Source organism: Equus caballus, chromosome 5 (genome assembly GCF_041296265.1).
Source record: "Equus caballus isolate H_3958 breed thoroughbred chromosome 5, TB-T2T, whole genome shotgun sequence".
Taxonomy (NCBI): Eukaryota; Metazoa; Chordata; class Mammalia; order Perissodactyla; family Equidae; genus Equus; species Equus caballus.
The window spans coordinates 27903174-27920340 of record NC_091688.1 but is presented as its reverse complement, the minus strand read 5'-3'; the positions used below and the strand labels follow the sequence as shown (position 1 = coordinate 27920340).

Below are 17167 nucleotides of genomic sequence, written 5' to 3'. Positions count from 1 at the left end.
AACTGGGTATTACAGTCTGCTGCTTCTCTGATGTGATCTGGAGTGTAGCTGGTTAAGAACTCTTTCTGTTTGTTATAGCCCTGTGGGATTCATGAACTTTAGCCCCACCGGTTACCAGCTCCAGGCAATGTAGAGGCAACCCCTGGTGGCAGCTGCAAACACCAAGGCCCCAGATGTGTGCAGAATTTCATTTCTAAGAGATACTGGTCATCTGGACCCAGGCAGAGGGATAGCAGGAAGATAGGGCCTGCCAGACACAGTGGTCTTTGGAGAGTATTTCAGTCAGCTCCTAGATGTGTGTTATATTAGACACCTGTCCCTCAGGGCAAAGCTTTTAAAATAAACTAACAGGTCTCTTTTACAGAAAGACGAGGTGCATTTCAGTTGCCTGCTTCTCTGCTGTGATTAGGGGGGTTAGACATGATAAGTCCATGTGAACTCTTTAAGAATTGTTTCTCAGTTTGCTAGAGCCTTGTGGGTCTTGAGGACACAAGCCCTGTGGGTTTTCAAAGCTAGATGTTTTGGGGACCCGTCTCTCAGGTGTAGGTATTAAAAGTTGGTTGCCAGGGGCCGGCCCGGTGGCACAGCAGTTAAATTTGCACGTTCCACTTTGGTGGCTTGGGGTTCACTAGTTTGGATCCCAGGTGCAGAGCTATGCACTGCTTGTCAAGCCATGCTGTGGCAGGCATCCCACACATAAAGTAAAGGAAGATGGGAATGGATGTTAGCTCATGGCCAACCTTCTTCAGCAAAAAGAGGAGGACTGGTGGCAGATGTTAGCTCAGGGCTAATCTTCCTCAAAAAAAAAAGGTGGATGCCAGATATAGGGTTCACATACGTCTCTAAACTCAGAGTTGTGAGTTCCCATCTGATTGTGGGTCACTGAGCCAGGGGTGGGGTTTATGGTAAGACTGTGTCTCAGTCTCTTCTGGTTTTGATACAGGTTTTTTCTCTACCTGATGTATAGCAGTCCCTCAGTGAGTTTTTGTATTTTCTTCAGGGGGAACTGTTCCGTAGGTAGCTGTAGATTCAGTGTGTTAGTGAGAGGAGGTGAGTTCAGGATCCCCCTACGTCACCATCTTGAACCAGATGTTCAGCTTATATGACTCATTAACTAGCAGCTAGAGAGTTTGAATAGTACTTGTTAAGGAAACTTTAAGTATTTTGGTGCAGTGGTATTTTAAAAAGGAAAGAAAGTAAGGAGCAGAAAGCTATTTTGTTTTGCTTTCTTCAGAAGTTATCTATACAAACTTTTTGGACTTGTAAAAATATTCCACTGATGGTATTTCCTAGTTACAACGTTGTGTGTATACATAATTTAAAAAATACACTACTGATAGAGAAATAAATATGCATATCGTGTGTTCCATAAATATAAGATTTAAGATTCAAATGAAGGCCTTGTGGGTATTTTAAAAAGACAACCAAGAAATATACAAAAAGTTTCAACTCTTCACGAGCAAAAAATGTACCATTATTACATAGCCCAAACCAGACAATTAACATAAAAGGAATAGATATCATAAAACCATGAATTAAAAAAGTCTTAAAATTATTAGGTTTGATTTCAAAGATATTTCCAAAGCTACAGAGGGAAAAAATTCACTAAAAGTCAGAAATTCAAAAGCATCTAATCTTGGTCTGTGCTCCAGGATTTATTCTAAATCTTTCATTAAATTCTAAATTATTTCATTAATACTTACATTTTATGTTTAAAAACCCAATCCTCCTTAGAAGATATGTATTTGTACACTTTTTTCAATTCTAAGCCTCTTCCCCTTTTTCAATTTTATAGATAAAAAGACAAAGTTAATGTGCCTTGTAAATCTTACTCCTCTCAATAACTTTAAGTTTTACCCCATCAGTTTTACTACAACGTAGTAAATTAAGAGAACATAAGAGGGAAATCAAACAGTGTTGCTTTAATTCCCCCGTTTCACATGGATAAATAACAACTCTACATGGGAAGAAATCAAATTGTATATTTGAACAAGACAATTACAGAGCTCCTTACAACTACCTATGCTACACAGTCAAATGGAACTTTCCTCATGAAAATTCCCATGAATTCAACTCTCCAAGTCTCCATAGTGAGTTATTTTAGATTTAAGCTTGGCCACTACTCCAATGTAGGAAAAAGGGTATACCTACGGTAGGGAAGGCCCCATAATGGTCCATGATTCACTGGAGAACTTAACCTCAAATCCCACTGAAATTTTTCTTACAGTCCTAATAGCTAAAGCAACTCTGCACAGGTTACTCTTGTTACAATTACATTAGTAGAAGCTGAAAATATTTCTAGTAAAGAAATGCAATTCATCTGGCACCCTCAAGCAGGCACATTTTCAAAAAAGATGGCATACAATACAGAGTACAAACAAAAGCTGCTGAAAAGTATGTCAGGAATAAGAAGAGGCAATAAGTTAGAAGAGCATCCTTCAATTTACCCTTTCTTCTCTCTCTGAAGACATCTGTACAGGCAAGTGCAAACTACTGCAACACCAAGAACTACAAGAAACCAGGAAATAAGTGACATGTAACTGAAAACTAGTTACCAAGATTCAAAATCTAGCAGGAGAAATAAATGTTGGTTACATTTCAGTGGTCAGAAAAGGTTATTTAAGCACATATATATTTATATTCCATTTGAACTCTTTACTATCTAAATCAAGTTCCCTGGAATCATTTAAACACTGAGAGTAAGTCAGAGAAGAGCCCTTGCTTAATTTAGAAAATTACCCAAAGCCTATTTGGGAAGCGAACTCGTATGACCAATTATCTCGAAAAAACATATATTATTTAGAGTTTGTTACTAAGTGGACATCTAGAATATGAAAGAATATACAGTCACCAACACAAGCTCAGGTTTCTAGACTGGGTCACTTAATTTCAAGTTATAAAAACTACAGAAACTGAAAAATCATTAAGAAAATAATGCACTTCTTCACGGTAATATTTTGATTTAAGTCCTACCAAAGTTTAGGATACTTACCTACAGTAACAACAATCAGAGCAATGATTCCTCTATCTGAGAAAAAATGAAAACAGTTTGAAGATAATTGAGCACAAATGGGCCTCCAGATAGCAGCTGCATTTTAATTTTGATCAGATCTTCTAAAAACTACAGCAAAGAAAAAGTTTATCAATCTAGTTTTAGTGTGACTGCTGGTGCATTCAGGTCATGTTGATCACAGAACCCTCCTAATGAGATTCTAGATATAGGATCTACCTTGTGAAACTCCTCATAGGAACCTCACTTTTTCTTGTTCTTTGCTGTAGCTAGCATACCAGGTTATCTAGTAAAGATTATTAGAACAACTACAATTCACTAGATTAGAGAAAATTACCTACATGTGTCTACATATACTACCATTCACGTATTTCATGGTATCTGTACTACCAAAATAACTATAAATGTCAATTATTAATAATTTGTAATACCTTGTTTCTGCCCAGCTACAAATAATTAGAACATGATATTGCCATGTAGAATTCTAAGGTCTCAGAAAGCAGGGTTATTAATAACTAAAATAATACCTAAGTCCTCAAAGTCTTCAAGGGAAAGAAATTCACGGGGATTGGGATATCCTAGGGGAAAAAAATGGAAATAAATCAAAACAAAGACTAAATAAAGCTGAAAGATCTACATATTCATTGGTTTTGATTTTTTGCCTTTGTATAAAACTGCTTATAATTTCATTTCCCTTACAAATTATATTAATGTTTCTCACTAAAAGTAGTGTCATAAAATACTATAAATTTATATTCAGTGTCATCAACATTCTTCTTCCTGTCCAGTGACCTTTCCTGTGACTACTTCCGAGGTTCAGCAAGCAAATTTATCATATTGTATTCTGAAAATTAGCCTTGAATTCAACATAACTCTACTTAAAATTAAAAGATAAAAGCTTAAAAGTGATTTAGAAGTTGATCTGCAATAGAAAGACTCTTCAACCTAATAAAGGCCACTTACAAAAAATCCATAACTGACATCATACTCAATGGTAAAAGACTGAAAGTTTTCTCCTTAAGATAAGGAACAGGCAGGATGCCTATGTTTGCCACTTCTATTCAACATAATACTCGAAGTGTGGGTCAGTGTAATCAAGTAAAAAAGAAAACACATCCAAATTGGAAAGGAAAAAAATAAAAAGATTTCTGTTCACAGATGACATGTTCTTTTACATAGGAGATGCTAAAGATTACACATGCAAACCTTTCAGAACTAATAAATGAACTCAGGTGTAATACTGAATTAAACGTGTAAAAACTACACAGAGCAATCTACAGATTAAGTGCAAACCCTATCAAAATCCTGATGATGCTTTTTGAAGAAATAGAAAAATCCTAAAATTCATATGGAATCTCAAGGGACTCAGAATAGCCAAGGCAATCTTGAAAAAGAAGAGCAAAGTTGAGAGGACTCACATCCTGGCTTCAAAACTTACTAAGAAGCTACAATACTCAAAACAGAGTGGTACTGGCATGAAGACTGATACACAGACCAATGGAATAGAACAGAAGGCCCAGAAATTAACACTCACATATATGGCCAAACGATTGTCCACAAGGGTGCTAAGAACATTTCATGAGGAAATGGCAGTCTTTTCAACAACTGGTTCTTGAAAACCTGGATAACCACATGTAAACGAATGAAGTTGTACCCTTATCTTATACCATATACAAAAATTAATTCAAAATGGATCAAAGAACTAAGTGTAACAGCTAAACTGATAGAACTCTTAGAGGAAAACAGATGACAAGCTTCATGATGTTGGATATGGCAAAGATTTCTTGGATGTGACACCAGAAGCACAGGTATCAAAAAAAAAGTATATAAATTGCACTGTATCAAAATTAAAAACGTCTGTGCATCAAAGGACACTATCAACAGAATGAAACGCAACACACAGAATGGGAGGAAACATCTTTAAATCATATATCTGATAAGGGATTAATATCCAAAATATATAATGACCTCCTAAAACTCAGTAACAAAAAAACCACCCAAGCAAAAATGAGCAAAGGACTTGAATAGACATTTCTCCAAAAAACACATACAAGTGGCCAATAAACACATGACAATAAGCTCAACACATCACTAATTGTTAGGGAATTGCAAGTAAAAATCACAATGAGATACTACTTCACATATATTACCCAACATATATTACAATGGCTATTAAAAACCAGAAAATAACATGTGTTGGCAAAGAGGAAGAAATTGGAACATGTGTGCATCGCTGGAGGGAATGTAACATGGTGCAGCTGCTGTGGAAGACAGCATGGCTGTTCTTCAAAAAAATTAAAGACAGAATTACCACAGAACCCAGCAATTCCACTCTTAGGTATATACCACAAAATATTGAAAATAGGGACTCAAACAGATACTCAAATGCCAATACTCAGAGAAGCAATATTCAGAATAGCCAAAAGGTGGAAACAACCCAAGTGCCCATCAACAGATGAATGGATAAACTAAACGTGATTTATACAAACAGTGGAATATTTTCAGCCATAAAAAGGAATAAAGTTCTGATACGTGCTACAAGATGCATGAACCTTGAAAACATTATACACTAAGTGAAATAAGCCAAACACAAAAGGACAAATGTAAAGTTCCACTTATATGAGGTACCTAGGATAGTCAAATTCAAGGAGACAGAAAGCAGAATAGAGGTTATGAGAGCTGGGAAAAGGATCAGGAACGGGGCGTTACTGTTTAATGGGTAGAAAGTTTCAGTTCGGGACAATGAAAGAGCTTTGGAGAGATACTAGTGATGGCTGCACAACAAAGCGAATGTACTTAATGCCACTGAAGTGTACACTTAAGATGGTAGAAAAAAATATTAAATAAAAGTTGATCTGGAAAAGTTAACATGAGAGTAGCCTGCACACTTCTGAACAGGAAGTGTTCTGCTAGATATTAAAACATTAGAGGACTACAGTAAAAATAAACAATTTGGTGCTGGCACAAGAATGGACAGAGTTCAAGGGAAGAGAAAGGAGGCTAGAACACCTATGAATTTAATGTGTGATAAAAAGTCTTCAAAACTTTTAAAAAGGACTTCAAAACAGTTGGAGAGAAAAAACTTACTCAACAAATGGTGTATTTAGCCATTAGATAGGAGTGGGTGGAGTGGAGAGGAACCTTATCTTATTCCATGTACCATAATCATTTCAGATGTACCAGTGATTTAAATGCGAAGAATGCAATCAGAACACATGGTTGAAATGTTTACATAATTTAGGATGGGGAATACCTAAAGCCTTCATAAGAAAGACACGACACTCATAGCCATCAGGGAAAAAATTAATACACCCAACCACCTACTAATGTAAAATTTGTACACATATAAATGACCACTGATAGGTGAAAAGTTAAATAAAATATGATATATATTAACATCATCACTACAAAGGATGGGAATATATCTAAATAAAATCCTAATCAAAGATATTAAGTGGAAAAAGTGCAAGTTTCAGAAAAATATGAACAGCACGATGCCATTTTTGTTTAAGAAAAAGTGCCAAACTATATGTATAACTACACATATATGGATGTTGATGTACAGAAATAGATAAAAAGCATCCTAAACTATTAACAGTGATTACCTCAGGTAATGCACTAGAGAAAAAGAAGAACTAATCTTTTACTCTGTATAGTTTCATAATGTTTGAAAATTTGCAAAAATGTATTTGCATACTACTCATGTAACAAAAAGTTATAAAAAGGAATCTATATTCAATAGTATAGTATTAAAATGTTAAAAGAAAACTGACTAGTAAAAATAAGGCCCTAAAAAACCTGGAAAAAACTGTTCACTTCATTTTAAAAGAGCTTTAATATACAATGAGTTCTCACAAATGAATAAGAAAAATATTTTAGAAACATAATAGAAAAATAAGCAAAGAACCTGAATAAATAAATGTAGACCAAAAAAAAGTTCAGCTGCATCGATAATTAAAGAAATGCAAATTTAACCAAGAAGATATGATTTTGCATCCATCACCTTATAAAGTTCTTAACATAAGTAGAATAAAGAGTTACTGAACCTGGATAGTTCCAAACTGGAGGCTTGGTTGGATGAGTAGGCTTGAAACCTGGAAAAATAAATTTAATTCAATTCACTAGCCTTATCAATGCAAAATTATGGATTTAATTTTTTTTAAAAAAGGTTATTTATTTCTCAAAATGAAAAATATATACACTTTCCAAATATTGCAATTCTACTTCTGGGAATTTAATCTAAATATATATTTGTACAAGTACTTAAGAATGTATACATAACAATTTTCACTATAGCTTTGTATTTTATAATGAAAATCCTAGAAATGAAATAAAAATAAATCATAAAAATAATGTGTTCAGAGTAAACACATATATCTTTTAAAGAAATTACCATCCAAGCAGTATCATACTACATAATTTGTATCCTTTTCTTTTCCACTTAGTATTTTGTGGACCTGTTTTCATATCAGCACAATCAGATCTACCTTATCACCACTGTATGTTTCTACTGTTCCTTTTCATATAGTCTTTCTCTAACTGATGATACAAAATGACTGACAGTCCCATGAGGAATTTTGATTTTTGATATTTAAGATCTCTGTAGTTTATCTTCTTTGTAAACTTTTCCTCACAACCAATTCTCTCTTCTTGCACACACTAAACTGCATCAGTGTTTAATAAATCCTTATGAAATGCTTATGGTCAACTCTTTCAAAAGAGCATATCGACAAACACCAAATACCACAGAGCACAAACCCACTAGGACCATGTGAGTAAACAGGGATAGGTCAATAAGTATAAATTCCACATGCAATCTTAATATATAAGGTCAGCAAAAAACCGTCTCTTTCCCCCCAAAACCTCAAAGCACTCAGCTAAGGTACTCAAGGAGGCTGCCAGGTACCAGGTTTACAGGAATTATAAAAAGGTATTCTACTTACCATGTTAACATTCATAATTCTCCTCAATCTTTTAAAATATTAGGGCCATAGGAGATATACAAAGAAATTAGAAGCCAGTAATTGAGATAACAGTTCAACAGTCTTATTAAACAAGGGGAAACTCCAGCCCACAGAAATGGTGTTCCCTGAGTAAGCAGAGCCAGACTAGGACCCTGAGCAAGAATTGCCCAGGCCACGGCTCCGCCCACTGCCCCTGCTGTCTCCTGCTTCTGCTGCAACCAAGGAGAAGCCAGAGACAGCAGCACTGCAGTCAGGAAGACGGCTGCTTCCACCACCTCAAAGTCATCTCTCAAGTCTTAAGCGCAGCAGTTGATCGGGAGTCGCTGCAAGAAAGCCTCCATTTCACTTCAACAAAAAAGGATTTTTCCTGCTTTTCAGTTGCTATGAAATTTAATTTCTGTTACCAAATTAAACTGCCCAGTAAAGAGAAAAAGAATAAATGTATGAAGTTATGAGGTGGGAGGTGGGGGAGCGGTGGAGGCAGAAATACCGGTTTTGCTCTGGAGACAGCAGAAACTTCTTGGTTTAAATTCTACTACATAAAAAGAACCAAATGGTTGCAGTCTGGGAAATGAAACACAGTCCTAGACCAGGAAGATACCCTGTAAAGGTGCCAACAGATCACTTTAAAATGAATAAAGTAGAAAAATTAATCACACAGAAAACATACATATTAAAAAACAGAAGCCATGGGCCTTCCTCTTCACTAATATCCACTGGAGTGAGCTACATTTAAGAGCTTCCTATATGCCAGGCACTGTGCTAAGTGCTGCAAGTGCATTCCATTTACACTTTACGATCACCAAGTGAGGAAGGCATTACATCCTTTTACATAGAAGGAAACACACTGAAAGTCTATATAACTTGCCCAAGTTTACACACTTGATTCTATCTATACACTATGGCAAATAATTTTACAGTCTCTAAGCATAATAACTAAAAGGCTATAAATACGTTGTTCTTCCTTTCATTACCAAAAATGAGGAATGAGTGTAAATCACAAGAATTTAAAAGATTTTTATAAAATATAAGCAGCAAGTCACTAAATCTGAATGACTCAAAATTGGAGGTTTTGTATTGAAAGGAATAGGCATTGAAAAACAAAATAATGTAGGATCAACTACTTGGGAACTATTGCTTTCATTCAGGTGTATGAATTACGCCTTTCATTCTTGACTTATAAAGATAAAAATTCCAAGGCTTCAATTTACTCTGAAAAATGTTTGCTACCCATTTTTATACATAAAAATAGCAAACGAAAAATTTGTATAATGACAAACCCATGGGATGAACATAATGTGCTAAGAACCCCACGAAACATAGTAAATTAAAAGAGCAGAATTCTATGTGAATTTTATGTCACACGTCTATCATGGAAATGACCATAAGCCAGAATTAAATACTAAACTTGCTTCTTTTCAGTTATTCTGCGTCATTGATATTTAATGTCAAAGAAATAAAACGTTAAAAAAAAAAAAGAAGAAAGATTCCATTTGTACCTTTAATACATGTTGGCATCTCGGGCTCCCAAGTACTGTTGCCACCACAGAACACTATGTGGCTGCCATTAAGGTAGAAATCCTGGAGGCATTCAAATATAACCACTGCTAGGTAGGAAAATTTTTCTCTAATTCCTGATACTGCTCTTCCATGTTCAAGTACTGGAAGTTCACATTTGACCACTGAAAGGTGGAGAAATCACAGAATTAATGAAAAGCTGTTTTAATATAGGATCAGAAAAAATACTGCAAAGTAGCAATTTCCAGTGGGAACAGAGAGATAACAAATGGAAGTCATATGTTAATTTAAAAAAAAAATTGATGTGGGCATTTTAATTCTAGGTAAACAGATTTAGAGAAATCTGGTAACTTTTTCCACTGAGAATAGATTGCCATTATAATTTATTGGCTTTCCTATACATTTTTCCATTGCCAACAAGTTTTGAGAAAGGTCTGACTACCAGATACAAATCCAGGTAAGTTCAAAAGCAACTTGTACTACTGGGGATTTTTTTTTAAGGTCAGGCAAACACTGATCACAGTACCCTGCTTTTTGAGAATGGGAGCAAAGACTTTTGAGAAGGTAATACTTGAGCTCAAATTTAAAAGTTGAAAAGAAGCTAGCCATGCAAAGATATGCAAAAAGAAAGTTCTCAGGTAGCAACAACATACCCAAACAGGGATGCTCAGGAAATAGAAAAGCCAATGGAGTTACAGCAGGGTTTTCCGAACATTTTGGCCTGCAACCCAGAGATCAAGAAACACACTTTACATTGTGAACCAGTATCCAGGCCCACAGGCCTGAAATCAAGTTAGTACTCAGCCTCCACACCAGTGTACTCTGGTGGTTCCCCTTCCACTCTGCTTCTGAAGAAGCAAAATGCTGGTCAAGTCCCTCTAGATTGATTTCAGGATTCATTAATGGGTTTGGCAGAATTTGGAAAAAAACTAAATAAAACACTGGTGTGGGCAATGAGTACAAGAGAACATCGTGTGAGATCAAATCAGAGCAGCAGCCAAGGGCCGCAGGACACAGAGCCTCTCCAGCCAGAGGAGGGCTCTCCCCGTTTCCCCTGGATCCGAATTTCCATCAGGTATCATTTCCCTTCAGCCCAAGCGACTTCCTTTAGCAATTCTTGTTGTGCAGGTTGGCTAGTGACAAGTGCTCTTAGCTCTTGTTTATCTGAAAATCTTTTTATTGATTTCACCTTCAGTTTTGAAGATGTCTCCTTGACAGAGAATTCTAGGTTAAAGGTTTTCTTCCTCTTTCAGCTCACTGGCAGATATTGTCTTCTGGTGTCCACGGTTCCTCAAGGGAAATCAGCTGTCATTCTTTCTTGCAGGGGTTGGGGAGTAGAGAAAGGGCTGAAATAATGGAGTTTTTTCACTCTTAGTGGCTACTTTTTCTTTTTACCTTTTGACTCACTAGTTTTACCATGATGTGTTTAGTTTAATAGTGTTTTTATGGTAAATTTTAAAAATTTATTTATCCTCCGAGGGTCACTGAATTTCCTGGACCTGTGGTATTGTTGTTTTGAATGAAATTTGATCATTTTTTGGCCCATACTTATTCAAATAATTTTCTACATTGTTCTCTTTTCTCTTTCTGAAACTCTAATTACATGTACGTTTGACTGCTTGCTACCCTCCCCTAGGTTTGTAAGCCTCTCTCTCTCTCTTTCTTAAACCCTTCTCAAATCACGTTGGGTTTCTGTTGCCTTGTCTTCAGGTTTACTGATCTTTTCACTGTTGTGACAATTTGCTGTTAATTGTACCTAATGATTTTCTTTTAAGTTAGGTTTACTGGATATAATTTACATACAGTAAAATTCACCCTTTTAGGTGTCCAGCTGTATTAGTTCTGACAAATACAAATAATCATATAATTACCACCATAATAAAGACAGAAAAGTTCCATAAGCCCCCAACACTTCCTCGTGCCACTTTGTGATAAGCTTTCCCTCTCCCACAACCTGCACCAACCAGCCAACCACTGCTCTGTTTTCTATCTCTACTGCATTGCTTTTCCAGAATATCATGAATGGGATCATGGCCTACTGAGTATGGCTTACTTCACTAAGCATAATGCATTTGAAATTCATTCCTGTTGACGCATGATTCAGGAGCTTATTCCTTGTTATTGCTGAGTATTATTCCACTTTAAGGATGCAGCACAGGTTGTTCATCCACTCACCAGCTGAGAAACATGTGGGTTGTGTAGGACAATTATGACTAAGGCGGCTATGAATATCCTCATACAGGTTTCTACGTGAACATATTTTCATTGTACTTGGATTGCCGAGTTGTATGGTAAACGTATGCTTAATTTTAGAAGAAATTGCAAAATGTGTTCCAAAGTGGTCAAACCACTTCATATTCTTACCAGCAATGCATGCAAGTTCCAATTGCTCTATATCCTTGCCAGTAATTGGTATTATAGTTACTAATGATATTGAACAACTTTTCACACACTTTTTTGCCATTGGTATATCATGTTTGGTACAATATGTCTATTCAAATCTTTTGACCATTTTTTAAAAATTGGGTTGTTAGTATTGTGCTTTGAGAGTTCTTTACATATAGTAGATAAAAGTCAATTATCACATATGTGCTTTCTAAATATTTTCTCCCAGTCACTGCTCATGTTTTTTCATTCTCTTAACAGTGTCTTTTGCAGACCAGAAGTTTTGAGTTTGGAATGTCCAATTTACTATTTTTTTTCCAGATCATGATTTATGGGTTGTACTTAAGAAATCTTTGGCTAGGTCACAAATATTTTCTATGCTTTCTTGTAAAAGTTTTATATATCTAGGTTTTACATGTATGTCCATGATCCATTTTGAATAAATGTCTGCATATGGTGCTAACAAGGATTGATGTTCCCTTTTTTTTTTGCATATGGATGTCTAATTGTGCCTGTAACATTTGTTGAAAAGATTATCATTTTTCCACTGAATTATTTGTATATCCATGACAAAAATCAACTGGACATATTTGCAAGGGTCTAATTCTGGACTTGCTATTCTGCTCCATTGCTATACATGGCTATCCTTGCAGCAGTATCACACCATCTTAATTCTACGCCTTATAGTATGCTTATACAGTCTTGACATCTGGTGGAGTGCATCATCCAATTGTTTTCAAAATGGTTTTAACTATTCTAGGTCTTTTGTCTTTCCATATACATTTTAGAAACAGTCTGTTGATTTATACAAAAAGTTCTGCTGGGATTTTGATAGAGATTGTGTTGAATTTATATATCAATTAAAGAGAACTGACATCTTTATCATATTGAGTCTTCTGATCAATGACCGACATATATCCTTTAATTTATTAATGTCTTCTTTAATTTTATTATTGCTTAGTAATTTTTAGCATTCAAATCTTTCACATATGTTGCCAAATTCATACACAAGTATTTTCTGCTTTGGAGCTGCTGCAAATAGCATTTAAAAATTTTTCAATTTGTAACGGTTTATTGTTAGCATATAGACATACAATTGATTTTTATATGTTGATTTTGTATTTTGAAACCTCATTAAAACTTCAGTCTTTAGAATTTTCTACACAGACCATCATATCATAAGTAAATAGAGACTCCTTTATTTCTTCCTTCCCAATATCTATGCCTATTTCTTTTCTTGCCTTGTTGTAGTGGCTAGGACTGCCAGTACAATGCTGAATAGAGTGGGGAGAGTGGACATCCTTCTTTTGCTCCTACATTGTGGGGAAAGAAATTAGTCTTTTACCGTTGAGTATAATGTTGGCTGAGAGATTTCTAGAGATGCCTTTAATCAGGCTGAGATAGTTAGTTCCCTTCTACTCCTAACTTGCTGAGAAGCTTTAACATGAAAAGATGACCAATTTTGTCAGCTGCTTTTCTTTTGCATCTATTAAGATCATCATATGTTTTTTTCTTATTCATAGTCTCTTGATATGGTAAATTACACTGATTAATTTTTGAATTTGAAACAAGACTGCATTTATGGGATAAATCCTACTTGGTTATGATGTATCATTATTATTATATATGGCAGGATTTGATTTGTTGACAGGTGTTGAGAAGTTTTGGGTCTATATTCATTGAGAACGAGTTGAGGATGTTTGTAATTTTTCTGCAATGTCTTTGTCTGGTTTTGGTATCAGGGTGATGTTCTCCTCATGAAATGAGCAGCATTCCGTCCTCTTATATTTCTTGAAGAGTTTCTGTAGAGGTGCTATTATTTATTCTTGAAATGTTTGGTAGAATGCCCCAGGGAGGCCATCTGGGCCTGAAGTTCTCGTTATGGGAAGGTTTTTAACTACAAATTCTATTTCTTTAATAGATACAAGACTATTCAGATTACCTATCTCTTTCAGTGAGTTTTGGTATTTTGTGTCTTTCAAGGAAGTTGTCGATTTCATTTCAGTTGTCACATTCATAGGCATAAAGTTGTTTTCATGTTATTCTCTTGCTATTCCTTAAAGGTCTGCAGGATATTTAGTGTTGTCCTCTTTTCCTTCTTGATATTGGCAATAAATATCTTCTTTTTTCTTGTCAGTCTGGCCATAGGTTTCTCTATTTTATCAACCTTCACCAAGATCTTCTCCAGGGTGTTGGTTTCATTGATTTTCTCTATTATTTTTCTCTTTTCAATTTCATTGATTTCTCCCTATCATTATTATTTCTGTCTCTTTGTTTTGAGTTTAATTTGCTCTTCATTTTTAGTTTCTTAAGGTAGAAGGTTAGATCATTTGAGACTTTTCTTTTTTTCTAACATAAGTATTCCATGCTATAAATTTCCCTCTAAACAATGCTTTTGCTGTATCACACAAATTCTGATATTTTGATATGTTGTGTTTTCGTTTTTAGTTCAAAACACTTTCTAACTTCTCTTGTAACTTCTTCTTTGACTCAATGGTTAGTTAGAAGTATCTTGCATAATTTTCAAATATTTGAGGCTTTTCTAGATTATCTCTGTTTTGATTTCTACATTCATTCTATTGTGATTATATAATGTACTATGAATGATTTTAATTCTTTGAAATTTGTTAAAAACTATCTTATTGCCTAGAATATGGTCTCTCTTAGAGAATGTTCCATGTGCACTTGAAAAGAGTAATTATTCTATTGTTATTCAGGGGTTCCTTTCTGACAAGAGTCAAATCCTCTCTAGTGTCTCCCTGCTTTTGATCACTCTATAGGGCCTTAAACATTGTTTTTTAAATATGTTTTGTCCAGAGTTTATCAATCTTATTAGTGGGAGGGTTAGTTATTTACAATGTACTCTCCCATTACCTGCAGCCAGAACTCTCAGATGTCTTGTAATACAAGAAAAAACTGTCTTATGTTTAAGCCAGTGTGTGTTGAGTTTTTTGGTTCTTTCAAGCAAAAAAGTCCTAACTCATACATAACTACAATAGTTCACAATTTACAAACTGGAATGCCAAGAACATGTAGGTTGGGCACTTTATAACTAGAACTATTTTTGATTCAATTTGACCTACATTAAATTAAATTAGAAGTCATTTAACAAGTGGAGGAAGCACGTATGACTGTTTTGTTTACTGATACATAAAACTATTTATAAAGTGTTCCCACAGTGTGAACAAATGAAGATGGAAATATTATTACCTTTACATTCAGGAGGGTCACTACTCCATGTGTCAGGCCCAGAGCAAGTAAGCTGGCTCTCTCCAACGAGTGAATATTCTTCTGGCCCATCTGAAGGGTTACAGCTGTAAGTTACGAACTGATTATATTCAAATGATTTCATGTAGCTATTGGTGTATTTTCCATTTTTTATTTTTCCAGGTGGCGAACACAAAATCACTTAAAAAAAGAAAAAAAGGAGAAATGAAAGGCAAAAGGAAAGATGAAAGATTAATACAGCATTAGTAAAGTCCTATGAACTCCCTTCAATAAAATCATTAACATATGATTTCTCCAAGCTAGTTGCAAACCCAATATCCATTTAGAAGGTTTCTATGAGACTATTATCCCAGATTTAAAAAATGTAGAAATGAACTTTCAGAACAAAACTCATTTTCTTAAATGACTATATAAAATACCCATACGAAATACCTATATTTATCTATAAGGCCATGCTAAGTTTTGTTCTAGTCATCGTACAAGATACTGGAAATTTAACAAGAAAATATGCTTGTGATTAAAAATAAAATTCACTGCTAGTTGAGAAATGCTTTATAATTTATAACTATAATCATTCACTAAATCAATGGTTCACAGTAATACCAAGATATTGTCTTCTTTCACTTTCATCCTTATGAGTGTATGGTGAAATTTTCCAGAGGCCACAAAGTAAGCAAATTCACAACAGACTGAATCCAGATATCTTCTTTTAAGTCAGATATTAAAGAGATTTGAAAAAATGTGAAACAATGCCACTATTCTCAATATTTGTTTTGGAAAAGTTTTCTTTTTCAAATAAAATATATCACAAAAGTTAACATGGATTGACTTTACTGTTCTTAAAAGTGAATTAATAAATAATTATTTTAAAAACTTCTCAGTTTTAATTCCAATATAATGAATATCAATAGACATAACCCACATACACAAAAGCTCTTGGGATCTTTGTTAATTTAAAAGCATAAAGGGGTCCCAAGGCCCGAAAGTTTGAGAACTGCTGGTCTAAATTCTAATGAGAGAGTATACTTACGTTCACATTGTGGGATAATATCATCCCAACGCACATTACTTCCAACACGTATACAAGTTAGAATACTTCGTCCAACTAAGTGATAACTAAATGAGAAAAGAAAAGGTTACTGTTTTCTTTACCAGTTAACAAAATGAACATAATAATCAAGAAAATTTTTATCTGGTTCGTTTTCTGCACTACAGTAATATGAGAAGAAGTTTCTAAAATGATGAAAGTGCTAATAAAATATGCAATTTAATTAAAGAGTTTCTGCATTTGAAAACACATTGGCCAAGAACAAAAATGTCTAAATAAATCTGTCATACCTGTCAGTCTGGCCTCTTTGCTACCTCTGGCAATCACATTACACATTCATTTGTATGTCCTCGCTCACGCCATTCTGCTCAGTAAGAATGGTGACCAAGCAGAGAGAAAAGGCCCTAGAGCTTGCCTGCCTGGATACCAATCCCAGCTCCATGACTGTCCTGTTAGTTGAGCTTGGGCAAGTCCCTTAATGTCTCTCTTGCTCAGTTTCCTCATCTAGGAAAAGGGAATAATAGTACATAACTCACGGAGTTGTTCTGAGGCTTAGATGAGTTAGCACCTGGCACACACTGAGTGCCAGGCAAGTTTCAGATCTTATTAATATTCTTTAGATCAGAATATCTTTGTAGGAATAGCTCAGGAATACTGCTGGATGAAAACATCTCTGATGATTTAAATTCACAGTACTCTCTCCTCATTCTGGACTCTCACTGGAATGATCACAAATAATTCTATTTATTTGGTAATTCTCATTTACTATTTTGCTTTGACATCTCTCTGGACATATTTTCTTCCTCAAGAAGGCTACAACTACTTTGAGAAGAGTCTCTGTCTTAAACTTTTGGTATTCTTCAAAGTGCCTAGATGGCTTTCTCTATAACAATTAACTGGATGTTCCAACATTTTTACTTGATCAAGTTAAAAAATAGTCACCTGCCTGCACGTGGTTCCATTTGACTTTTCCATTCAAGCTCACTCATTTTCTCTGTATTATAGTGTTTTACA

At 34.9% G+C, this 17167-nt stretch overlaps 1 protein-coding gene across 1 annotated transcript in view; it reads right to left on the bottom strand.

The window, feature by feature from the left end:
• Positions 1-17167, bottom strand: part of LOC100057335 (membrane cofactor protein) — a 37112-nt gene that overhangs the window by 7391 nt on the left and 12554 nt on the right. Inside the window, exons 4-10 of the mRNA XM_023640793.2 lie at positions 16136-16221; positions 15088-15285; positions 9474-9656; positions 7057-7104; positions 3538-3588; positions 2993-3028; positions 2448-2508 (exon numbers count right to left, since the gene is read on the bottom strand). Of these exons, the coding sequence (XP_023496561.1) occupies positions 2448-2508; positions 2993-3028; positions 3538-3588; positions 7057-7104; positions 9474-9656; positions 15088-15285; positions 16136-16221 (663 nt within the window). The remainder of the gene's footprint in view (positions 1-2447; positions 2509-2992; positions 3029-3537; positions 3589-7056; positions 7105-9473; positions 9657-15087; positions 15286-16135; positions 16222-17167) is intronic.